The sequence below is a fragment of the Mercenaria mercenaria genome, chromosome 3, assembly GCF_021730395.1.
Source record: "Mercenaria mercenaria strain notata chromosome 3, MADL_Memer_1, whole genome shotgun sequence".
NCBI classification, from domain to species: Eukaryota; Metazoa; Mollusca; class Bivalvia; order Venerida; family Veneridae; genus Mercenaria; species Mercenaria mercenaria.
In genome coordinates this window covers 50,595,445-50,622,155 of record NC_069363.1, presented here as the reverse complement: position 1 = coordinate 50,622,155, position 26,711 = coordinate 50,595,445, and the positions used below count along the sequence as shown (strand labels likewise).

Here is a 26,711-nt window from a genome sequence, read left to right as displayed (position 1 = left end):
CAGAAACACCATATATGTGCTTAGGTGATGGGCAGAGAAATACGTAATGTGCTACAGAAACATCATATATGTGGTTGGGTGATGGGCAGAGAAATACGTTATGTGCTACAGAAACACCATATATGTGGTTGGGTAATGGGCAGAAAACACGTTATATGCTACAGAAACATCATATAAATGGTTGGGTTATGGGCAAGAAACACGTTATATGCTACAGAAACATCATATAAGTGGTTGGGTAATGGACATGAAATTTGATATATGCTACAGAAATACCATATACGTAGTTTGGTGACGGGCAGAGAAATATGTTATATGCTACAGAAACATCATATATGTGGTTGGGTGATGGACATGAAATTTGATATATGCTATAGAAACACCATATATGTGGTTAAGTAATGGGCAGAGAAATATGTTATATGCATGTAAGTGGTTTTGTGATTGGCTGAGAAATATGTTATATGCTACAGAAACATCATATAAGTGGTTGGGTAATGGGCAGGAAACACGTTATATGCTACAGAAACATCATATAAATGGTTGGGTAATGGGCAGGAAACAGGTTATATGCTACAGAAACATCATATAAGTGGTTAGGTAATGGGCAGAGAAATACGTTATGTGCTACAGAAACATCATATAAGTGGCTGGGTAATGGACATGAAATTTGATATATGCTACAGAAACACCATATAAGTGGTTTGGTGACGGGCAGAGAAATACGTTATATGCTACAGAAACATCATATAAGTGGTTTGGTAATGGACATGAAATTTGAAATATGCTACAGAAACACCATATAAGAGGTTTGGTGATTGGCAGAGAAATATGTTATATGCTACAGAAACATCATATAAGTAGTTGGGTAATGGACATGAAATTTGATATATGCTACAGAAACACCATACACGTAGTTTGGTGACGGGCAGAGAAATACGTAATGTGCTACAGAAATAACATATAAGTGGTTTGGTGATTGGCAGAGAATTATGTTATATGCTACAGAAACATCATATATATGGTTAGGTAATGGGCAGGAAACATGTTATATGCTAAAGAAACATCATATAAGTGGTTGGGTAATGGACATGAAATTTGATATATATGCTACAGAAACACCATATATGTGGTTTGGTGATTGGCAGAGAAATATGTTATATGCTACAGAAACATCATACAAGTGGTTTGGTGATGGGCAGAGAAATACGCTATATGCTACAGAAACATCATATAAGTGGTTTGGTGATGGGGAGAGAAATACGCTATATGCTACAGAAACATCATATAAGTGGTTTGGTGATGGGCAGAGAAATACGCTATATGCTACAGAAACATCATATACAGTCAAACCTGTGTTAAAGAACACCTCTGAACAGAGTTCACCTGGCTCTGAAGACCACATGTTTTGCTTCAAATTTTTACAATTACAATGTATTTTAACCTGTGAATAAAGACCACCTCCCAATAAAGACCACATTTTGGCTCTCCCAAGGGTGGTCTTTATAGACAGGTTTGACTGTAAGCGGTTAGGTAATGGGCAGGAAATACGTTATATGTTACAGAAACATCATATAAGTGGTTTGGTGACTGGCAGAGAAATATGTTATACTCCATATAAACATCATATAAGTGGTTAGGTAATGTGCAGTAAAATCGATATACACGTACGTGCCAAATAAACATATAAACTTTTAGATAATACGATTTATTCAATTACTTGGTCGGGCATAAACTGTTAATCAAATTGGTGGTACCTCTTTAGTTAATAAAAAGAGCAAATAAGGAAATATTGTATGCAATGAAAAAACTGGCAAAAGCAATATCTTCCCCTTTATACAACATGCCATAAAATTCAAAAAAATGTATGCAGGCATAGCTTTTAAGATTAATTGATAACAGGACAACACACCATGGTAGGAAATTATTTATTCTTTAAAATTCTGACAGCATTTAAACATACAATGTACATAATAATAAAAAGAAATATTTTCCTTGGTCTGGGAAGTCGTTGACAATTTGTGATTTGCCTGTAAAACAATCCACACATCCCAGCACTGAACACACTTGTTATCTTAACTGGTATACCTGAACTTTTCATTATGATATTGTAATGTTTAATTGGTAATAATGAAAAGGAAAATATCTACAAAGAGAAACACTGACCTCTTCGACATATGCATCTTTGAATTATGCAGTCCCTATTTAGAAAAGGAAACTTTTAAATACAATATCATTAACGAATTTATTCTACTTTATCGTTTGGTTTCATCTTCCTTGTTCCTTCTGTCGTTGAAATTTATAAAAGTACAGTAACATTCCTAAATTAGAAATGATAAGAGACTTCAATTTGGGACATACATAACTTATCAATTTTTTGTTTTATATCTGTTGCGTTACAATCGAGTTATTTCATAAAGATGCGTAGCATTAATATATGTCTAGCTGTGGTGTTCGCTTTAAATGTTGCAAACTCTGAAGCTAGTGATCTGACCATATCAGCGACAGACTATGAACACCTGCTTGATAGGATCAGTCAGCTTGAGAAAAAGGTAAAATATGTTTTATCAATATTAAACATTCATAGACCAGATTGCCGGTCAATAGTCAAAATTATTGCCTGAGGTCCGAAGGCCCAATGGTCAAATGTATTCACTATTGACCGACAAGCCATTCAATATGTGTTTTACATGACATCAGAAATAAATTTTAGGGTTACTAAAGATTTGCCAAATCGTTCCATGTCATGAAAATTATTGTAAATGTCAACTCTATTTCTTTAAATGTAACTCACCCTAAAAATAAAACAAAAATGCAGAATATTAATCTAATCTAATTCATAAATTGTCAGGGCACGTAACCGAGCGTTACATGGTACTTTTGTATAATGCATTACTTTTCTATTATCTAATGATTGAAAGAGGAAGTTGAATAAAAGGCTTATAAGTAATAAGTCAAGTACTTGCGCACAGATTATTTTATGTTGGGTTTAATTAACGTCACACCGATGCAAATATAGAGGTCACAGTGTGACTTTTCATCTTTTTCATGGTTGAGGAAGTGTCCAAGTGCCCATCCATGCATTATTTCAATATGGGTGGGCATCTGAGTAGAACCACCCCACCGACTTTCAGCTAAATGTCTTCCTAACGTGAAAAATTCGCCCGAGCGAGGTGTTTTGGTGAGGAACAAGTGATTCAAAGTCAGAGACCATAACCACTAGGCCTCAGAGATCCCAGTTGCTTAGATTAAGTTCCGATTCCATTCGTTTTACATGTATTTTAAGCGGCATACCAACTAAAATTTCAAACTCATTTTTTATTTGAAAATTTAACATTTTGTTTTTGCCGATTCGGTAAGTGATGTATTCAGCTCATACAAGGACATTGGCAAAATCAAAATGAAACTTGGTACGTTTATCTGATCAGGCTGAAAAACAAGAAATGCTGAAACAGAGATGGATAAACATGGAGACGAATTTACGTCGGCAACGCTACTACAGGAAACTTGTGACCTTGGAATCACGCATTGCCCATATAGAGTTGCAAGGATCTCGAGAGCAACAAGCAATGAAGTCTCAAATTATCCGTCTAGAGGAGGAAATGATTAACCAGCAGTTACTGATAGAGAAGCAGCAGAACACAATTGAAACATTCAGGAAAATGCTGGAGACGGAGAATGTTGAAGATACCGACACAGACAAAGAGGATACCGAGCTCGAACATGAATCAGAAGCTCCAAAACAAAATGGTAACTTGTTTTACTGTCAACGTTGACTTTTAGCAGTCAACGTTATGATACAAATTAAACGGTAATGGGCGAATCAGTTCGGCGGTGAATTTGCATGAGGTAAAAAGTAACATGTTTCAATGTAACTATCTTAATATTACTTGTGTTGCAAAGAGTTCACTTTAAAGAATAAGTTTATATAACTCTATCTTTACTAATAGATGTAGATTTGCTTTTCTGTCTCTAAAAATATGTAAAAAGACAATGTAAACTTGCCGCTGTCTTAAAGACACTCACCTACAGATGATGTGAAATTCTTATTTTCACCATTAGTTCAAAAGCGTTAAAGTGGTTGAAGTTACATCTTCACAATAGTTAGATTCTTGCAAAATTAATTTACCAATGAATTTGAACCATCGGTCACTTTCACAGCACTCACATTTTTATCGAATTTTGAGGGAAAATCACCTAAATGGTGTAAACGAGTCGCTTTAAAAATTACGGCTAGTAAGGTTTAAATCCAGTTTCAAATGATATATCAACGGTCAAAAGCGTTAGCCAATGCTCCAGGATTCTGTGACTCTACTGAAATATTCTCCAAAAATACTAGACCACTCAGTCACGTTTTTTTTTTGTTTGTTTGTTTTTGGTATTATTATATCATTAACTTGTAATAATAGGTTTTTCCCTGTATTAACATTTTGGTATGAAGTACTTAAAAAAGATACACGCAATCAATAGCTTTTAAGTTGCATTTAAATGATTCTTTACATTATTTCAGGAGGAAGAATAAAGAGAGCTATTATTCAACATCCTGTAGCATTCACTGCAGTACTAGACCATAATATAAACCATGCTTTGATTGATCAGACCGTTATCTTTAACAAGCTCCTTCTGAACGATGGCAACGGTTACAGCACTCATACCGGTTAGCAAGGTTTACCTCTAGCTTTTTATTCCACGTCAAATTACGTATTTTTTTAAAGGATATCCGTTGAGATGCACTTTCTCTTTAAACAAATTTTATGTTAAACAACCATAATATGAAATATTTGGCATGGTTGAATAATATCCTATATCAAATTATGACAAGGACAAACCGAGGACCACGTTGTTTCTAAGTATTGTTAAGGACGTCATTGTTGTCATTGTTTTGTATTCGACTACAGTATATTAGCATAATCCTGCACCAAGGGAGGTTGTTAAGAAAAAATGTCTTAGTGACGGGGAGCCTAAACTATCCGACCGCTATACAACTTTGAATACCTCCTCCACAAACGTTTGTATGCTTAATCAGAATCAGCAGAAACCAATGCCTTACGAGTTTACATAGTAGTATCGGGTTGTACACGTTTAGATTTAAGAACACTAAATTATGACATTTTCATATATCTTTAAACGTGCAGGACCCTTTGATAAACACAGCCCACTTCGTTCTATAAATTATAGCAAAATTAATTTTTGGAAGATGACGTAAAATTGTTTCAAATGATCATGAAAATTTTGAGTAACTAAGATGTTTTATAAACGAAAAGATCATTAAAATAAACGATTATTTTAATCTTTAATTTAGGCGTGTTTACGGCGCCCAGAGAAGGAATGTACATGTTCTATTTCGTGTTTGCTTCCGGATACGATCCGCAGTATGTGTGGATGCAGATTGTTGTAGACGGAAGCAGTAAAGCGGCTGGAGTAGCAGACACGTTGCAAAGAGCTCACGACGCGCAAGGCTCAAACCTCGTTATCCTACACTTACATCCGGGCGATTCCGTGTGGGTAGAAACAATTAAATATTCCGATGTTACAATTTACGGTAGCAGAGGCTTCACAACGTTTTCTGGTGTATTGCTTTATGAATATTGATATGTGTTTTTGTGAAAAGTATTTGATTTACCTTGTTGTGAAATTCAACGAAAGATAATAGAATAATTCTGATATTTTGTTTATGTTTTTATTTGCCTTGTTTATGAAATATAAACTCAACATAGATCTGTATGTCATTAATCTAAGCAATAATTCCTAAATATTTGTTGTCATCTCCTGCTAGTTAGCATTTTTGATAGTAATGTCATAGTTTATTATGCTGTTGCATAGTTATAAACAACTTGTGACTTCTTTACGACATAGTCACTACTCTTTTTACTATTGCTCAATGTTACAGCGATGCTAAGAATATTTCTGTATAACTAGCTAATCTTTACGACCTCATTATCACGAAATTTCAAAATGTTTAGTTCACCAATTTTTTAACCCTCGAAATTTAATTTAAAAAACAGTTAATGTAATATATTTATGATCGTATATGCACGGGTCTGGGTCTTACGTATGACACGTTGTCTTATTATGGGGAACATTTCAAAATCTCTTGATGAATGGCAAAGTGATGGACCGGACATGAAACAGAGCCTGTTAACATCTTACCTCCAATTGTAAACTTGACCTAGGTGCTAGGGATCTGGGTCTTAAGCACGATATGCTGTCTCATCACGGGAAATATCTGTGCCAAGTTATTTCAAAATCCCTTCATAGATGCCAGAGGTTTGGACGGAATTTCTATGTATATTTCTATTTCTACGACGAAAACGCCCATACCAACGAAAGTCACAATTGCATTACGTCCCGTGAATATCGCATATGCCCGTCGTCCGCATTTATTACCACCAAACAACGGTACCAGCAAGTCGCAGCATAACACTGGCCCTGGATAACTCACAGCGCCCAACTGATTTTCGCGGAAGACACATACTAAGGAAAAGCAACGTTGGAAGAATCGATTGGCCCGCATATAAAAACAGTATAGCACAAATAGGACTTGAAACGACAAGTACAACACCTGTCGCACACAGCCTTCACAAAGTCACGAATTCTCATAACCTCTGGATCCAGGGAACGCTGTCTGGCGACAAAGTGGGCTGCAACATGCATGATATTATTGTGATGTAATATGCAATTGTGACTTTAACTGAAATGGGTGATGTTATTTAACCTGTTGTTATTCGGTGATTTTTTAACTGAATGAAACAAATATTTACACATTGTTGCTAATATATCAACAAAGGTAACGGTACAATTATTTACCATTATGTTTTGTGTTTATATTTATATCACAACTGGAAAGCTTAGGTGACTCATTTTGAAAGTTAATAAATGTATATTAAATAACCTTTTCCATGAACCGTTTGTGTAATTAACAAACATGAAGATTCTTACAATGACCTCCCTTAATGTTAAATGGTTCCTTTTGATTGCATTGTATGGTTGTCATTAATTTCAAAATCAAATGAGTAAGCGAAAACCAGCATCACCCTTTGGAATTTCTAGAGGACACTTTTCACAATTTTTCATTCGAGTAACAAAAAACGCTCAAAATGTACATTTTTTTATATTTATTGTCATTGAATTATCATTAATACCTGGTTGTGGTTTGTATGTACACTTTCAACTCATTGTGGTACTGAACTGCAGTTATATAAAGTACAAGTAAATACCAAAATTGAAACGAATTTAGGAAGTTACTGACAAATTGCTAAATTGCGTAGCTTCCATTTTAAGACGTAACAACAGATTTATCGGTGTCGTTGTGGACTCTAAAATGTTGTACAAGCCAATGAGGTGACATGCTTTGTCCAGTAAAACGAAAAGAGGATGCATTTACTGCGTTCTGGAAGGTATTTCCAGGACATATCATCATAGTGCGATCGTGAGAAAATAAGCACTTTAGCATCAGGCTAGTCTGGGTCAACACCTCTCACCTCTGTAGAAAGAATTCCCGAAACAGAAAATCTTCCATTTGGGCACTCTCTGCCTGTACTGTCCATGTAAAAATATTACCAGGTCAGATTATGGAGTTTTTCATGAAAGGCTATTATCATAATTTAAAGCTAATTACTCCAAAATGTAGTTCCGACAAGCCATTGTGAGTATAAGTAGGTGCTGAAATACAACGTTATCTAACCATTTAAGAAATATCAAATCTAAAATAGTTATTTTGGCGTTAAAAATATTACTGCAAGTATATGCAGTAACATTTGAGTACTGTTATGTACATGTCTTCATTTTATTATTTTTGCTAAATTGATGATCCATTGTTTACTGTAAAGCGGTCCTAGTTATGAGATACCATGTATGTCAATAAGTTATTTATATTATGTGGTTTTCCGGAAGGTTCTATCACAAATACTGGATTATTCTGGGATTTTCGAGAATCTTCTTTTTTTTATTCATGGTAATACACGGAAGTTTTGGAACTTTCTATAATGCTTTAAAGGGAAGCTGTTTGAAAAGTTACCAGTTTGGATATTTAACATTTGATGATAGATTTACATTAACATTGTGGATTTAAATATTTATGTTTAAATACATGATTTATATTCTTTGGCTATGCTAAAATTAGTTTGGATTCTTTGAGAAATTTGGAATTATTATCAACTGGATTTAAATTTGACCAGGACAGGATTTGAACTATTCTTTCATATTAGAACTGGACTTTACAGCTAGTTCATATTTTCAAGGTATTTGAATTGTTACTTTTCAATTGTTAATAGTTGGCGGTCTGTTTTTCTAGTATTTCAAGTAACAAGCAATTGTTACTCTTAGGCGTAACAGTATCTTTTCAAAACTGATCATGATGTGATGCTTTTTTGCCTTTTGTAGCAGTGTGTATATAATGTATATGATAGGTCTGTGATATCGATTGTCTGATTAGCTCAGTTCGTAGAGCATCTGACTTGCAAGCAGAAGGTCACAGGTTCGAGTCCTGTATCGGGCTGCACATTTTTCCGCTGCTATTGCATTGGTGCCGTGAGTGTGGTGACTAGCCTTGGAATCCTAGAGCTAGGGTGAAGCAATGGCTGGGTTAGTCAAAATAATCTGAGTTTGTCTTTTAAAAATGGAGGGAGGAATGTAGCAGGGTGTATATAATGTATATAATAGGTCTATGATATCGATTGTCCGATTAGCTTTGCTGGTAGAGCATCTGACTTGCAAGCAGAAGGTCGCAGGTTCGGGCTGCACATTTTTCCGCTCCTATTACACTTTCATCAATTATATGATTGTACAATAGGTAAATAGGTCCTACAAGAATAAGTATGCTGTTACATCCATAATATGTCCAGCAGTATTTTTCTATTGTATAATTCGTACATTAATTGTTTACATTCAATATATTACTTTAAATAGTCTAAAAATGCCTCATCACTCTGCATTCATATTTATCATTTCAATGTTTTGCCTATAAGTAAGAGTTGTCAATTATAATAATTATTTGAGCCACACCGCGAGAAAACCAACATAGTGCGTTTTCCGCGCAGTCTGGTCAGGATCCGTGCTGTTCGCTTTCAAAGCCTATTGCAATTAGAGAAACCGTTAGCGAACAGCATGGATCCTGACCAGACTGCGCGGATGCGCATGCTGGACTGGATTCATGCTGGTCGCAAACGCACTATGTTGGTTTCCTCATGGTGCGGCTCATTTATATTAACTTTATACACTTACCTGATTTTAAAGTTTATTGCCATAACGATTGCAGTTTTTGTTGAATTGATAACAATGTTTGCCTATTACTAAGGCGTTTACAATATTATATTATTTAGTTAAAACACAGTTTTTATTATATGATAATAACTAGTGACAAAATACTTCTTAAGGAAAATAGATATGTTATTAAACAGCAATATCATAAAAAGAAGAAAAAAAGTTCAACCTCTCCTGCATCATAATTTAATTTTTGCAAACATTTTAACTGCATATTAAGTATGTAATTCAGATTTATCAAACATAGAAATATTACGTTTGTCGGTAACTTAATTAAAAGAAGAAAACAGCCGAGGAAAAATCTAAAATAAACAACGGGTAAAGTGGTGAGAGACAATTATGACGTCAAACTGCAAAATTACATTGCGTTGAATGTAGATTATCAAAGTTTATGTAAGCAGGTAAGAAAAAAATAATGAGGACATTTATGTCATATTTGTCTAGTATACCATACATTCTGTACTTTGATCCGTTGTAAATTACTGTCAGTATTTTATAATTCGCAGTCTTATCTGTTTATTTTATACATTTAGTTTATACTAATTTATTTTAGCTCGATTGTGATGAAAGCTTCAGGCTTATTTGAACCACTCTCGAGTCCGCTTCCTGGAAAACCCAGTACTAGTGCCATATAAAAAGGCATGGTCGTGACCCCAGTGGAGTTTGATCCCACGACTCCTGGCAACTTAACCACTAGACCACCGCTCCCCTCCAAAACTTTTATACATTTAAAAATGATACTATCCTAAAATAACGCCAACACATCATTTTCTGTTCTGGCATCGCCATATTTTCCACGGGTAGAAACTGACGCAAATTTTAACAATTTTGGACCAACTCCATTTGGGAAGCTTCGCTCGTCTGTGCGTCCGTTCCACCATTCTTATCCGGGCTATTGACCTGATAAATCATACTATTCCATTACGTAAATTAGAATTATATCACTTAGACGGGTCCCCCTTTTCTTGCTCTGCATCCTATGTTCATGTCATACCCCACCCCCTCCCACAAAAAAATACGTTTCTGGTGTATACTCAGATCCAAGTACATGTATGGTTTCTTCTGGTGTTCCTCAAGGCTCAGTGCTAGCCCCCCTCCCCCCACGCCCACCCCCTCCCCTCCCCTCCCTGGTATTTTGATATACATAAATGACCTGTCACTGTCTGTTGACTCTGCACTTGCTGATATATTTGCAGATGATAAAACCCTTTATAGTTCCCATTCATATCTTAACCACATATTTAAACACATGGCAAATTGCATTCATTCAATAATTAAAATGAAATTTGTGGCTGAACTATTGTCTAAAAACATAGACAATATTGATACAAGGTGTATAAACGAATGTATATCAATTAATTTAGCAAATAACTAAAGTCTGGTATATAGCATCAAAACATAATGACCCGCCTGTCGTTCAATTGAGAAATGAACCACTTGCTTTTAAAAGCACAGAAGAAAAACTGCTCTGATACACCAATTAAATGATTGTTCGCTTATGGAAGATTTAATATATCTAATACAAAATTAAACTAAGTCGTAGGTATTAAGGATAATATGGTGTAATAGCCATATTTCATATCTTGTAACTGGATGGTAATATTTAAATGAAATTTGGTCACTTTAAAGACATTCAAAATTAAAAACGTTTCACCGAGAGATTTTTCGATTTTTATCATTTTTTTGGGGAGATAATCGGTATTGAAGTTAACATTGATGCCTATGGGAAATATATAATTTCTTTGATTATGAGAATCTCAGCTTGAGTTTCGAGAAAATTTTGCGGTAGAAAGCTGCATTATATGATTCTGATACAAATATCAAAAAGAAGTTTAAAATTCCCCGTAGAGAAAAGGAGAATTTTTTTTTTCTAGTTGTCAGGGGAGATAACTCATGAAAAACCAAAATTATCAGGGGAGGTAATCAAAAGGGAATTTTTGAGAACTTCTGTCACTATATAACTTGTCAATATGCACCTTGTTTCTATCGTTTGACATTTTCAAAGCTTACATTATCAAGCTGTATGTACGCTTTTGGTGAAATTGAGGCCTATTACGTGTAGTCATCCTTAACTTCAGCTGTATTCAAAGTGTTTGGGAAATTAATAATTTTAATATTTGAATTGTATCATATTGAACATTTAACTCCACTACCAGAAAAAAATCTTCAGCCGAGCTTGAATTGTGGCTCCAGAAGAAAAATATATGTTCATTTGTCCGAAGTAAACGGCAACGAATTTTTCTAGTATATGTTTTAATCGCTTTAACGTTAGTCTGTAATAAACCGACTATTCAAAATCATTTGAATGATGACAATATGTTCTGTGAAATTTCAAGTTGTTTTACGTAGATTTATCACAAGTTTGTCCTCATAATATTGGAATATAGGCATTGCATAATTTTGGTATTACTTTTATGCAAGTAGTAACATTTTGATGTTGACGTCATTTCAAGTAAAGAAGATGTTGGTCGAATTGACTTGGCCTAGGATAGGTGAAGACAGAAGGAATGTCCATGTTTCAGCACAACTGAATATTAACATGTGATGAAAATAAAAGACTTCCATCATCCTCTACAAAAAGGGTAAAAAAACAATAACTGAAGTCACATGATCTGTATTTATGCAAATTTGAATGTTTCATTTGTTTTAATTAACATCGTAGGCCTATTAAAGAGGTATGATTGACGAGATAGCATGAATAATAAAATTAAAATCTTTATTGTTTATGTGTCTTCATTTTTACAGTTACATCAGCTCCCAATCGAACATTTTTGCTCGGTTGGTGACATATTTTCTATTTGTCATAAGCTACTAAATTCATACAGAGGTCTGCGATTGGATAAGACTGGCTCGGCCCACGGGAATTTTATACAGTATTGCTTATAACATGAGACCACATTAAATCTTTGCTTACTTTGAAACGTGTGCACACTTGAATGTTCACAGTTCTTACATTATTTTTTTTTTATTATCACGCCTAGTTCTCTGCAGTCTGAGCAATATGAGAAATTCGACGCTATTGTTTGCCAAAATAGCAATACTGGTTATTGCTTTAGGAGGTAAGTTATATTCCATTTTATTAAATTTGATAACGCTGTAAACTAAAGACAGATTGTGTAGCTTTGTTATGTACAGATATTTCATTTTGAATGTGATAATCCTACAAGACTAAAAACATCCCGTAGGTTACGGCTAGTCTTCAACGTATGCAAACTTTTTTTAAAAACAAGAACGTTTGATATTATAAACCCGGTTTAAAAGTTCAATGCGTCACTTATAAATTCCTATAAACGCTGCATTCTCACGAAGACTAGTCTCAAGAGTTGTCATGTAAGGGGAACAATACGTTTTTTTTTCTTCTTCAGAAGTTAAAATTGTTCAAGCGGCATACCCGCCTGCTTAGCTCAATAGGGGGAGCGCAGATCTACGGAACCTCGGGCAGGGCGTTTGTTCTCTGTGACAATTTAATAGAAGACATTGTGTCTGGAAGCATTCGTCCTCCACCTCTGATTCATGTGGGGGAAGTTGGCAGTTACTTGCAGGGAACAGGTTTGTACTGGTACAGATCCGGGAACACTGGTTAGGTTAACTGCCCGCCGTTATATTACTGAAATATTATTGAAAGACGGCGTAAAACCCAAAACAAACAAACTTTGTCTGTAATTATGTTTGAAGAGGATTTACAAATCACTCATTATTTGCATTCTAACCATTGTAATAATAATTTGAATTGTGTTTATGACACATTATCATATGAATTTTCTAGGTGCACATAAAACTATATTCCAAACCTTTGCTTCAGGGTACTTATTAGGAGATTCAAATTGCCTCATCAGCTTCCCAATACTCGAAATTTTTATGTTTCCTCCATTTTTGTTTACTAAACATTCGATTGACGTCAAAGGCTGCAGGGAGGACTGCATACTTTACATTACAAAAGAGTTAATGACGACTTGTATTTTTAAATATTGGAAGAGACGTTGATGATATCGAGCACTTGAGACATCTCGTGATTGTCTGTTAATATGTTTAAAACTGGCATTGAATCCATAAAAATGCTTTGTGCGCTTTAGCAGACAATTTGTACGACTTGTTTATGGGTTTTGACAGATTCATTCAATTATTATTGAAGCTAATTGTCAGAGCTTTATATTATCGCCAAGAGCCGCTGGGGGTATATTGAATGACACTTGGTATATCTTAACAGAAACTTGCTAAAACATGTAGATTGATATCGCTTTATGCATAATTTGTTATTTTTATCCCAACTTCAGCGGTGACAAGATGTTCTGCAGCCGCTGTTTAGGGAAAAGGTACCTTAAAGGTTGGTGGAATACAAGCGGATATATCGGGTAAGAGCACTGGCAGTCTGGCAACAACAGTGCCTTTCAACATGTGCCTTTATCTAGCTGTCTTCGCATTCCTTTTCAAAACTTTCTCATTGTGTTAAAATATGGGACATACTGGAAATATTCAAGACTTGCAGATCCATGATAGACATTAACTTTTAAAGTCCGAATATTCTGTGTAAATTTCCAGGAGGAGTACTACCGTATAGAAAACACGTTAATTTAACAATTTTTGTGACTGAAGTCTCTGAATGGATACATCGAATCTATGTTTTAACAAAACATGTGATCCAAAACAGATAAAGTTTTATAAGACGATTCTACATCCGCTGTGACATTTTTCACACTAATTTTACTATTTAGATAATTGAAAGAAAGCACACAGCAATACATGTTCACAATTTGAAGGTATTATTTAATCTGGAGTTAAAAATTTAAATCGAAAATGGAATTTATGGTCTTCAGGGTCAGTGGTCTCTGTATTAGTGTTTCAGAGCAAGTGGTTTCTTATCTATTCATTCATGTATATCTATGATTTTTTCCCTGATATCTTTGTTTTGTTAACTGTATGCATGCACAGATGTATGACATGATTACAATATTAACACATTGTTCCTATATTTTGTGTCATATTTTTTTTTCAACAAAATTAAAAAGTTTTAGTTTAAAATAAACCAGTAAAGCTAATGTGTAAGGTATGTTTCAATCCGTTTTCTGGTTTCACAAAAAATCTTGAATCTAATATATTGATGACACTGGGTCCGTGTTTATTGGTGATTCAAAAATATATTTTTTGAATTCTCGGGTAACAATAATGATATTAAAACATACATTATGACAAGTGTATGAATGTATAATGTGATATCTGTGCTTATTAAACTGATATATCTTTGTTGCTTCTTGTGCTTTAAATCTTTACTCATTTAGCTGAATGGTTATCTGATGTTGGTAAAACCTGATAAAACTGGTTTTGCATACTTATTTTCCGTCAACAATATGCTCACATTACATTGAAAAGTATATCTTTTTACAAGTGTTAATATATTTTCGAGTTGAGGGGAAAGCAGCTTGAGTCAGCTTCATGGTTTTTAAAAATATCAATTTTATTTCAACTCAGTCTGACATTATGTCAATCTCCTCTTGGTCCAAACAGCGGCTAGGGATATAAAGTTAAAACGAAAACTTTGCATTTTGTTATTTGCATGTATGGTAAAGACATATTATCTCTGAAAGATTAAACTTTGCAGAAAAACTGGAATAGAAATATGCAGTATTTACCTAAAACGTGAGTGAGTAAGAAAATAAAGATGTAAATTTCAAATGTAAACATATTACCACATCCAGCTGGTTTACGACAGTATGTCATAAAATCATAATCACGAGTACTCAATGTTTTTTTTCGGCGACGCCGTCTAAATTCGTTTTCGTTACCTATGCCACGTGACTTCAGTTTGCAAATCAAACTACTTGATAACGCATTATAGATAATTTATCAAAATGGAAGATTTGTGCAACACTCTGCCTGATTGGACGAGAGTGTCAATTTCTTTCACTCTGTTGATTGTGCTACGCTGAGTGAAATGTAGACAAAGCGTTTATCCTAAACGACGCTGTTCACAGTTTTAAAGCTAACTTTGGCTCAGTATATTTAGCAAGAATATTGATATATCTCAAAATGATAAGTAAGTTTAATAAATATGATAAAAACCTGTTCAGATACCAAAATATATCAAATTAAAGAAAGAGCTGAATACGGTCTGCGTATCACATGAATAAGGCTGTGATAAGAGTCTTTTATGTAGAGAAGTGCTTTTTAAAAGAGTTTCCTTGTTACAATTGTCGTCTGTATATGAAAAGGTTTCTTGCTTTTGTGACTTATTCAGATTTCATATTAAAATGAGTACTTGTTTGCTTTGATATATTTGTTATAAATTATTTAAATGATTTATTATATATGAATATTTTTCTTTAGTATGGTATGCAAATATTGAACTCAGTTGAAATCTGTTTCATTATATATATGCTATATAATGACTGAATCTCATTACATTGAAATGAAGGTACGCTGCATACAGTTTATCTATGTGATATGACTAGGGTCAAACTTTGCTTATGAAACAGAAATATTGAAATAATAACAATTGTATGTTTTGCTTGAACTTCACTTTTTTATAGGTGTGACGTCATTGTCCAAAGATTCATGAATAGCGAATATGCATTTGTTAAAGCGGGATCAGTTGGCCTATTTTAGAAATAAAAATAATAAATAAAAAAATCCTTTAATTGATTTTTTTCTCATGTATTCTAATCAAACTTGATTTGTAGCATCTTTATTAGGCCCGCAGCCAGCTTTGTTCAGCTGGGACATTTGACCCCTTTTAGGGGCTGCTAGAGCTAAAACTAGAAATGCCTTTATACAGCGTCTCATGAACAGCTCGGTGGATCTTTGTCATACTTGGTCTGGAGCATCATTATAAGGTCCTCTTCCAAATTTATTTATATAGGAACTTGGGCCCTATTAGGGACCACTATAGCTAAAAGTAGATATGTCTTTCTTCGCATTAACCACTAAAATGTAATGGATTTTTATCAAACTCGATGTGTAACAATATCGTAAGGTCTCCTGCTATTTTGTTACAAATGGGGATAGGGACCAATTTAGCTAAAAATATAAACACGTTTAATGACCTCTTCTCATGAACCGCTTCATGAATCTTCATCAAACTACTGCTGTAATTATTCGTCTAAGGATAAACGAAACAAAATTGTTACGAAACCTTTGCGAAAAATTAAAAGAGAACCATTTAAATTGTTAAAGTGCGGCGTTTAGTTTTGCAATTTGAAAAATGTTAGATGAAAGATGAATGTTAGATGGAAAAATTCATAAACTTCTTTCCTTATTACAATTCGCCGACCATCATTTTTAAAGATATTTCTTGTATTTTTTGTTTCGTCGTTTTTGCATAGTGGCAGGGTCTATTAGGAGAGACAAAAATAGGTCATTATACAAAATAGTATTTTTCATAAATATGTTACACACTTTTTATAAGGAAATGACTTTAAAACACATTTTTCATAAAAACGCATTATTAATTCTAATTCGGATGAGTTGAAGGCAAATTGATCGCCGATTTAGACATTGTCTTATTTTTGTATGACGAATGCTGTTATTGTGCTCTTTATATGCATGCTCAATATAGTAGCAAATCCGAGTTAAAAAAAGAAACTTCTAATTAGAGATAATAAACGTAGGACGCAGCCTCAAAGCATTTTGAAACATTTAATATCAAAGAAAAAGCATTAAAAAACATGAAATGTTAGTACTTATAGAATCGGTTATAACGCAACATCAGTCAGATCACTGTGTATAAAGACAAAATAACGAGACACACAACAATATCTCGTGGTACAACTGAATGTTTTATTATCACTTGGCCAAGATACACTATATTGTCGGAACGAGATAATATTTTGTGGCCTCACGATAATTAACTCGTATCTCTTTCCTACGAGTAAATAGTCTTGACCACACAATAAGTAAACCGCCGCAACAATACCTCGTTCTCGTGCCTTTAATAATTAACTCCGTGCCACAAAATAGGGCCTCGTTTCTATGATGAGTTAGTATCTCGTAACCAAGCGAAAGATTCTCATGCCCACGAGTTAGTATCTCGTTGCCACGACTTATTTAACTCGCGGCAACGGGATTGTATCTCGTTGCCACGAGTTAGATTCTCGTTCCCAAGATTTACTTGACTAGTAGTATCTCGTTTCCACGAATTAATTATGCAGTCAGAATTAAACATCCTTGTATTCCTCCTCTTGTAGACTTCCCACGAACTACTGTGTACAATTTGGTTCAAATAACTAACCCAGTCATGTAAACAGCTCTGTATACGTATAAGCTTAATTTTTCTGAAACATTCTGTACAAACATTTTCACCAGCCGCTAAAAATAAATAAGAATATGCTTTAGAAATTATCCTCTAACTTGCAAAAAAGGGTGTATTGATATGGATCAAAATATGTCAAAGATGGTCCCGTTTGTGAAGAAAGAACCAAAATTTCAACAAAATTACTTTCATGCATTCCATTTCCTACCTGCCTTGGAAACTCCTTTAAAGTTATTCTAAAAGGGAACATCACTTACATGGACTGACAACTATTTGGTATTTACAAACATACAAATGTTCACCCAAAATGTAATACAACCATTCTTAAGACACATAATAACAAGAGCTGTCTTGACAGCGCGCTCGACTATTCGAATAATTGATGGAAGTATGGGGTCAAAATATTTCCAGAGATTTTCAAACAAATGAAGAGAAATAGATAAGACAATGTACCTGTATTTGTGGATTTGGATAAGTCTTGCACTATATGGTAATGTGTGACCATGATGGTAAGCAAGTGTTTAAAGTCTCAAAGCCATATATCGAACAGTTTAGACAAAATATGGAATGGTATGCGAAGCTTAAATAATTTCTGTGTCAAAAAGGGCCATAACTGAGCCAAAGTCCTTGTCCTAGTCATGTAGTCTTGCCTACATATGTAGAATATGATGGTAAACAAGCTGCCAAGGTTTCAAAGCCATATGACAAACAGGTTAGGCAAAATATGGCCTGGTATGAAAAATTTAACAGTTCAAAAAGGGCCATAATTCAGCCAAAATAGTTGACAGAGATATGTATTCTTGCCTACAGATGGAGATCATGGCGACAAACAAGTGTTCAAAGTTCCAAAGCCACATGTCAAATACTTTTGACAAAACGTGGACTTGTACGAAAACTGAACCAATTTCCATGTCCAAAAAGGGCCATAATTCAGCCGAAATAGTTGACAGAGTTATATACTCTTGCCTACATACGGACATTATGATGATAAGCAAATGTTCAAAGTTTCAAAGCCACATGTCAAATAGTTTTGACAAAACGTTGACTTGTACGAAAACTGAACCAACTTCCAAGTCCAATAAGGGCCATAATTCAGCCAAAATAGTTGACAGAGTTATGTACTCTTGCCTACAGATATAGACAGTAATAATAAACAAGTGATAAAAGTTTCAAAGCCATATGTCAAACAGTTTACACAAAATTTGAAATGGTACGTAAAACTTAACCAAGATTAGTAAGTTTAAAGGGGCCATAATTCAGCCAATTTCCTTGATGGAATTATATACTTTTGCCTAAAACTGGACATAGTGATGGTACACACGTAGCTTCATCTCAAAAAGTTTTGTCAAAATGTGGACTGGTACGAAAAACTTAACCAAGGTGTTACGCCGCCGCCGACGCCGTGGTGAGTAGGATAGCTCTACTTATTCTTCGAAATAGTCGAGCTAAAAAGGGTCGTAATAAGATATTTATTGTACGTACGTATCTGCAAAGAAAGCATGAACATTTGTTTGCTCTATCAATGCAGGATTGTGCACACGCTTCGTCAACTTGAAATTACCCAAAAATGAGACCCGAAAAGAGAAGCAATACTTTTATCAAGATATCTAAAACAATGTCCAAAAAGTTGTTTCATTGATTATAACCCTTGTCACAACGTTAATATTCAATTATATATTTACACAAAAAAGTCATGTTCAATATACAAGGCTCAGAACAAGAGCTGTCACAGGAGACAGCGTGCTCGACTATTTCGATGCTGGATAGTGAAACTGGGCACATCTGAGAAAACTGGAGCTGTCACTGGAGTATTTATTAACTCCAATGGTGGGCGAAGATATTGCACAATAGCCTGAGTCTGTGTCAAAAATATTAAGTAATAAGAGAAGTACAGATAAAGTGTATCAAAACACTATACAAGTACAGCCTAAGCAAAAAGGGGGCATAATTAATTAAATATTGGTGCAAGAGTTATGCATCTTGTATCATATGATGTGGGTGATGATGTGGAACAACTACTTCAAGTTTGAATCAAATGCATTTCATAATAACTGAGATATAGTGAAAATGCATCAAAATTAACTTTTAATTCTAAGTAAAAGGGGGCATAATTCATGAAAAATTGGTGCCAGAGTCATGCACCTTGTGTTAAATGGTGTGGGTGATGATGTTGAACAACTATTTTAAGTTTGAATCAAATCCATTCAGTATTAACAGAGATAAATGAAAGTGCATCAAAACTTTAACCTGAAATTGTTAGTAAAAGGGGGAATAATTCATGAAAACTTGGTGCCAGAGTTATGCACCTTGTGCCAAATGATGTGGGTGATGATGTTGAACAAGTATTTTAAGTTTGAATCAAATCCATTCAGTAATAACAGTGATAGAGTGAAAGTGCATCAAAACTTTAACCTGAAATTCTAAGTAAAAAGAGGGAATAATTCATGAAAAATTGGTGCCAGAGTTATGCACCTTGTGTCATATGGCGTGGGTGATGATGTTGAACAATATTTTAAATTTGAATCAAATTGATTCAGTAATAACAGTGATAGAGTGAAAGTGCATCAAAACTTTAACCTGAAATTCTAAGAAAAAGATGGAATAATTCATGAAGAATTGGTGCCAGAGTTATGCACCTTAATTGTGTCATATGGCGTGGGTGATGATGTTGAACAACGATTTTAAGTTTGAATCAAATCCATTCAGTAATAACTGAGATAGAGTGAAAGTGCATCAAAACTTTAACCTGAAATTCTAAGTAAAAAGGGGGAATAATTCATAAAAAATTTGTGCCAGAGTTATGCATCTTGTGTCATACGATGTGGGTGATGATGTTAAACAAGTATTTTAACTTTGAATCAAATCCATTCAGTAATAACAGAGATAGAGTGAAAGTGCATCAAAACTTTAACCTTAAAAACTAAGTGAAAAGGGGAGATAAATCATGAAATATTGGTGCTAGAGTTACTGCCCTTATTTCAGATGATGTGGGTGATGATGAGGAATAACTATTTCAAGTTTGAATCAAATCCATCAAGTAAGTACAGAGATAAGTTGAAAAAAGAGAAAGTGTAAAAAAAACTTACACCAAGGTGGGGACGCGGAAAGACGCCGACGCCGACGCCGGGTCGAGTAGGATAGCTCTCCTTATACTTCGTATAGTCGAGCTAAAAATAAAATGAAGTCCTAAAAGGGGGAGGAAATTGTTAAAAAAAATCATTTTAAGGGCAAATTAATTTATTCAAATAATAAATATCATATCACTAAATTAAACATGACAAACAGAACTGAATTTATACATTAGATATACAATTTTAGAGATAAATGAAAATCTTTACATTTTGAGAAACATTTTTAGGTTCACGAAGGTTATGTTATGTAGCATGCTTACGTGCACCTACATTTATATAAATGGTTCGTTTCATCAGTCTTCATTCCAGTTCTGTACTAGTTTCATTCTAACATCCACTTAACCTTAAGCCTGCTGGCAGCAAGTGTTTGCATGCATAACCAGTGCAGACGAAGATTAGCCTGTACATCATGGCCTGCACCGTTCGCTCTTCAATCAGAACGTTTTCAGTGAACACTCCTTCGAATAATAAGCCGTGCTGCCCAAAGTTAATAATGGACTAGTACATTTTAGAAATTTAACAGGGTAAAAGTTAACAATAATAATGCTGTATTTGATATTACTTGAAGTAAATGTTAGCATTTTATAGTTAGCAATTATATGCGTATATTAGGGCAAAATATTAACTTTCAAAAGTGATACCCCTTTAAGGATCATTTTTGCATGATTTTTTGCTTTTGTTTTGTTATTTTTTTTTTTTTGTACTGAAGCATCAAAATTAATTACATTGAAAAGGCTATGTTACTATACATAACCTTCTGTTTTTACGTAACAGTATATGATTTAAGCATAAAATGAGATTTGTACCCTTTCATTTTTCTAATCAGACCGAAACATGTGTTATAATGTAAACATGTTTTATCGTTTCTCATTATGATGTTTTGCATTTTAATAAGAAGTTGTCAATCATAATCATCATTTATTATAACTATGTCTTCTTGTAAACATGTTTTTATAATTGATAACGATCCTGTTTTTTTTCTTTCACATGCCTAGCGTCTGCTAATAACACATTAAAACATAAAGAACAACTTTTTTTTTCATATTCCATTTATCATAATTAAACTGTAACAGATTGTTTAGAGAAAATATGTGTTGCTTACTTTTCGAGTTCCCCTTTTTAAAACAGCAAAATCAAAAGAAATTTCGTAAAGCGTAATTTCTCCTGCATCATAATTTCATTTTTCCACATACTAAAATCACTGTCGTCACTTATGCGTGTTCATTCTTATAATTTTACCCAAAATGGCTGTAAAACTGAAAAGTTACCAACCGATATTAGCACGGCGTCAAATAGACATTTTAGATAGTATCCATTAACACATGCTCATTGAGAATTCATTGTCCTTGTATCTAATTCGAAATCACATTTATGACAATTTCTTTAGTTAAAAAGAAACAAGCATAAACACAATTATATTATCCTAAAATAATGTAACAGGAAAACTGATCAAAACCTTTGTCCAGCATTTATGTACCATTAATCCGAAATGATTACGTTTATTCTAGTTTAGCCAGGCACTCCGGCAGCATGGTTATTTTTTTTTATAAACCCGGCAAACATATTTTACAGGTAAATTTTAAGCCTCTAAAATAGTAGGCTAGAATGGTCCATGTCACTATGTTTGGTCTGTCAATTTTTTCAAAGCTTTCCTCAATGACAGAGGAAGTAACTCCTGCAGGTTTTTTAGGTATTAACATTTTATTCTTAAAATTTACTTATAAAATGTTTGCTGTATTTATAAAAACAAGCAAATTCGATGAATTGGTATCCCCCGCCGAAAGGGTTTGTGGTGAGGAATGGCAAAAAGATATATCCGGCAAAAAGTTAAGGATGTTAATAAGAAGCAAATAATTTCATTAGTCAAAATCAATTTAACAGAAAACAAATGTTTAATTAAAGAGTACATAATAAATGTATGGTACTTTGATCCTGACTAAAGAATTTATTTTGAATGGGATATGCTTACTGTAATAAGCTTAGCTTTTAAAATTAAATGCAGTTAATTGAAATGTGAGCTTGAAGTTTAACTGGAACGAAATATTGTCTTTGAATGGTTTGGCACCAGGTGTTGCTGTTTAACATGTACATTTGAACTTAAAAGAACAGATGTCCTTAAGAGAACACAGGTAAGATATCTTGAACATGGCTGAGAGCAAGGTTTGTGCAGTCACAACTTAACATGTTGAAGGTTTGAACATTTAAAAAAAAAAAAAAGGAATGGAAAGATATATATGTATATATAGATATATGTATATATTTATTTTTTTAGGGGGTGGGGGTGCAGGGGAACGGGAGAGGAAACAAAATTTCACATGTTGATTATAAATATTGATTGAAAATTAAAAATTAAAAAAAAAGGTAAAAGGGTGAAGTTGGGGGTGGGGGGAGGGGGCAGAGGATGCATGATCAGTGGTGGGCATGACTGGGTGGAGAAGTGAGGTGGGGGAATGGTACACTTTGGAAGGTTTGAAAAAAATCTAAAATAAGAAATGAAAAAAAAAATTTTTTTTTTTTTTGGGGGGGGGGGGGGTGGGGGGGGGGAGGGGGTGTGACCAAGGCAAATGGGTGACCAGGTGTGGATGCGCAACTTCACATGTTTATAATAAATGTTCACAGAAAAGAATGAAAGAAATTTAATGAAATTCTGCCAAATCGTAAGTTTGTTACGTACAAATATGTGGATTTTTAGACAATTAAAGGGCAATAACTCTGAAGTTACAAAATAAATCCGTACAAAATTGTCTGTGCACAACCACATTATAGTGCTCTAAATTCTGTTAAAGTTTCATAGTTCTAGGTCAAATATATCAAAAGTTATGATGCAGAAATTGCCATATCTATAGATCTATAGTACCCTATATAGGTAACACTAGAAACTTCTAAGGGCCATAACTCTGGTGTTACTTGGGCAATCTTTCTGAAACTTGATGGGCCCCATAAACTCATAGTGGTGAACATGTATATGAAGTTTGTTTGAAAAAAATCTAAAAAAAGGAATGATTTCTTTTTGTGTGTGTGTGGGGGGGGGGGGGGGGGGGGGGGGGGGGGGGGGGGGGGGGGGGGGGGGGGGGGGGGCAGGTGTGTGATCAAGGTAAGGGGGTTACCAGGTGTGGGTACACAACTTCACATGTTTACAATAAATGTTCATGGAAAAGAATGAAAGAAATTTAATGAAAGTCTACCAAATGGTAAGTTTGTTATGTACAAATATGTGGATTTTTATACAATTAAAGGGCAATAACTCTTAATTTACATATAAATCCGAATGAAATTGTGTGTACACAACCACATTATGGTGATCTAAATTCTGTTTAAGTTTCATAGTTCTAGGTCAAATATATCAAAAGTTATGATGCAGAAATTGGCATATTTATAGTACCCTATATAGTTAACACTAGAAACTTCTAAGGGCCATAACTCTGGTGTTAACTGGGCAATCTGACTGAAACTCGACGGGCCGCAAGAACTCATAGTGGTGAACATGTATATGAAGTTTTAAATAAATATTCCCAACCATTTCCTAGATATGGCTCCGGACGGACGGACGGACGGAAAGACGGAAGGACGGACGGACGGAAAGACGGATGGAAGGACGGACGGACGGACGGACAACACCAAAACTATATCCCTCCGACTTTCGTCGAAGGATAACAAAAACAACTCTGCAGCCAGGGAGCAAGGCTATATGTTCGGAGCCAGGGGCAATAAACATGTTATTGCTGTCATACTAGGAAAGAAATTTTGATTTTTTTTGTAATATGAGAGTTTTGAAGCATCCGTATTTTTGTTATCTCTAACAGTGGTTCTTACGTGTTTGGAAATTAATTTTGGCGGCCATGTAATTTGATTTTTTTTTATTGAAAAACGTAAATCACCTTAAAAGCTGCGATCAAAATGTAACAATAGCGAATTCACATAGTCTATAATTTTCTGAAATACGAATATATTCCATTTATCTTTATCATGCTATTAAATTGCAGTGATTGATAAGAAAGCTTGAACAATAAAAATCTGCTTCATTATGTATATAAAACTTGTTCGTAGTTATCAGTGTTTGATGATACAGAATACTTGTGCCGAAAATCGTGAAACCAAAATACTGATAACGTTTTTACTTTAGTTGATTCTACTTTTACGACCAATGCAGACCAAGACCAGCCTGCACGGACGTGGTTCGCACTGTCCGCTATTCAGTCAGTACAGTTTTAATAACCCCTCTGTTTAATCCCAAGTCTGGTGGTTAGCTCAGTTAGTTGTTGCGTGGATGATTTTAAATCTGTTGTAATAGTTTATGTTACAATCCCTCTCCTAGCATCCGTGTCCGTGCTCGTGTTGTAATGCATATATACATGTACGTATGTTATTCATAAACGATAAAAAATCATCATATGTACACACGTTTGCTTCGGACTTTGCTTTGTGTTCTTGTCGTTTAACTGGAGTTCGTACTAAATGCATTTGACTTCGTATATTCAGTCATATAAACGGTTATCATCTCATTTCCTAGGAATCTCTGAGAGCATCTTCGCCTCATTATCTCTACAGAGTGAACAACTAGAACTTTAACTTACTATAGTAAAGGAACCAGAGCCATCTAGTCTAGTCGCGAATGGCAAACAGGATTTTGAACACTATATTTTCACTTGGCATGGCCACAGAGGTCTAAATTAAAGCTGGTTTATGTTTGTATTTCATTGTGCACGTATATTTGACATTTTGGTAGAAAAAATGGGAGAGGAGGTTGCATTTGGTGAAGTGAAAACAAGTCACAGCAGTGTGATTTTAATGTGATTTTACAGTAAGCAAATGTGACACTCTCTCTTAGAAGATATATGACCCCTACTTTTCTCTTCATTTTGTATCATTTTTATCAAAACTCTTTAAAATGAGGTAAGGATTTGTTCCCTGAAATGGGTCTAGCTATGTTTGGTAGCTCTTTAAAAAATGTCAGTTTTATATAGAATATATAGGGAATAATATTTACTGGTGTGTGACCTTATAGGTCTTAGTGTATTCAGTTTGTGCTTATTATTATAGTTTTTTGCATGTTGTGTCTATGCATCGTCGCTGGAGCAATGTCCATCATATTTCCTCATTACTTTCCAATATACCATGTCATATATTTACAAATACATAATTTTCATTTGTCATGGCCTTATCACAAATAATCGTGTATTGTTATTAGTCCCCTACTGGTTGAAAACCAGTTTCGGAGACTATAGTAATGCGCTTTTCCGTCCGTCCGTATTTCCGTCCGTCCGCAATTTCGTGTCCGGTCATAACTCTGTCATCCATGAAGGGATTTTGATATTACTTGGCACAAATGTTCCCCATGGTGAGACGACGTGTCATGCGCAAAACCCGGACACCTAGCTTAAAGGTCAAGGTTATAACACACTAAATAGTTGTTGTTCTTTATTCTATATAAAATTGACCTATTTCCAATGACCGCAGCACACATCAAGACCCATTTTAAATTTCTGTAACTTACATTTTCTTGAAGAATATTGTCAGTGCTAACTAAAAATCAAAGGAAAAGTGGGGGTCATGTTTGATGCAAGAAAAATAATTTCAGTCAAACACACAAACTGCAAAATCAGCTAAAAAATGAGACCCCAAATTATACTGGTGGTGTATGATCTAAGTTTCCATGAAAGATTTTGTCATGTTGTTATTTCATTATGAAAATGTTACCTACATGTCAAGTATAGATCTGTCATGTGGTTTTAGCAAAAAACAATTGCAAAGAAAATAAGGAAAATAGCTCTACAGAGCAAAAGAACTGAGGACTATTTGTATCCGCCATTATGCGACTACCATTTTTTTTCGCGCCATTTTTCTATTTAGTGTCTGTATGCCTCAAGGTCACAATTGGAGGTCAAAAGTCAACAGGGCCTTTTTCCTGTCCGGTCCATAACTCTGCCATCCATGAAGGGATTTTAATATTACTTGGCATAAATGTACCTCATAATAAGACGATGTGTCACGCACGACTTTCAGACCTCTAGCTGAAAGGTCAAAGTCACACATGGCAGTCAAATGTTAACATGGCATGAACAGGGTCTGTTTCGTGT

General features: G+C 34.5%; 1 protein-coding gene and 1 long non-coding RNA gene across 3 annotated transcripts; both read left to right on the top strand.

The window, feature by feature from the left end:
* Window positions 1-2,312: 2,312 nt before the first annotated feature.
* LOC123523520 (heavy metal-binding protein HIP-like) lies at window positions 2,313-5,664 on the top strand. The gene is made up of 4 exons (XM_045301186.2): window positions 2,313-2,552; window positions 3,429-3,750; window positions 4,511-4,657; window positions 5,303-5,664. The coding sequence occupies exons 1-4, from the start codon at window positions 2,421-2,423 to the stop codon at window positions 5,590-5,592; spliced, it is 891 nt and encodes a 296-aa protein (XP_045157121.2). The 5' UTR covers window positions 2,313-2,420; the 3' UTR covers window positions 5,593-5,664.
* Window positions 5,665-7,849: 2,185 nt separating this feature from the next.
* On the top strand, window positions 7,850-14,502 carry LOC123524886 (uncharacterized). Of its 2 annotated transcripts, XR_008370216.1 has the most exons (3): window positions 7,850-8,240; window positions 12,243-12,320; window positions 13,536-14,502. It is a non-coding gene; the product is annotated as an uncharacterized LOC123524886 (long non-coding RNA). The 2 variants fall into 2 exon arrangements; XR_008370215.1 differs by lacking the exon at window positions 7,850-8,240 and having other exon boundaries at window positions 11,852-12,320.
* The last annotated feature ends 12,209 nt before the right edge of the window (window positions 14,503-26,711 follow it).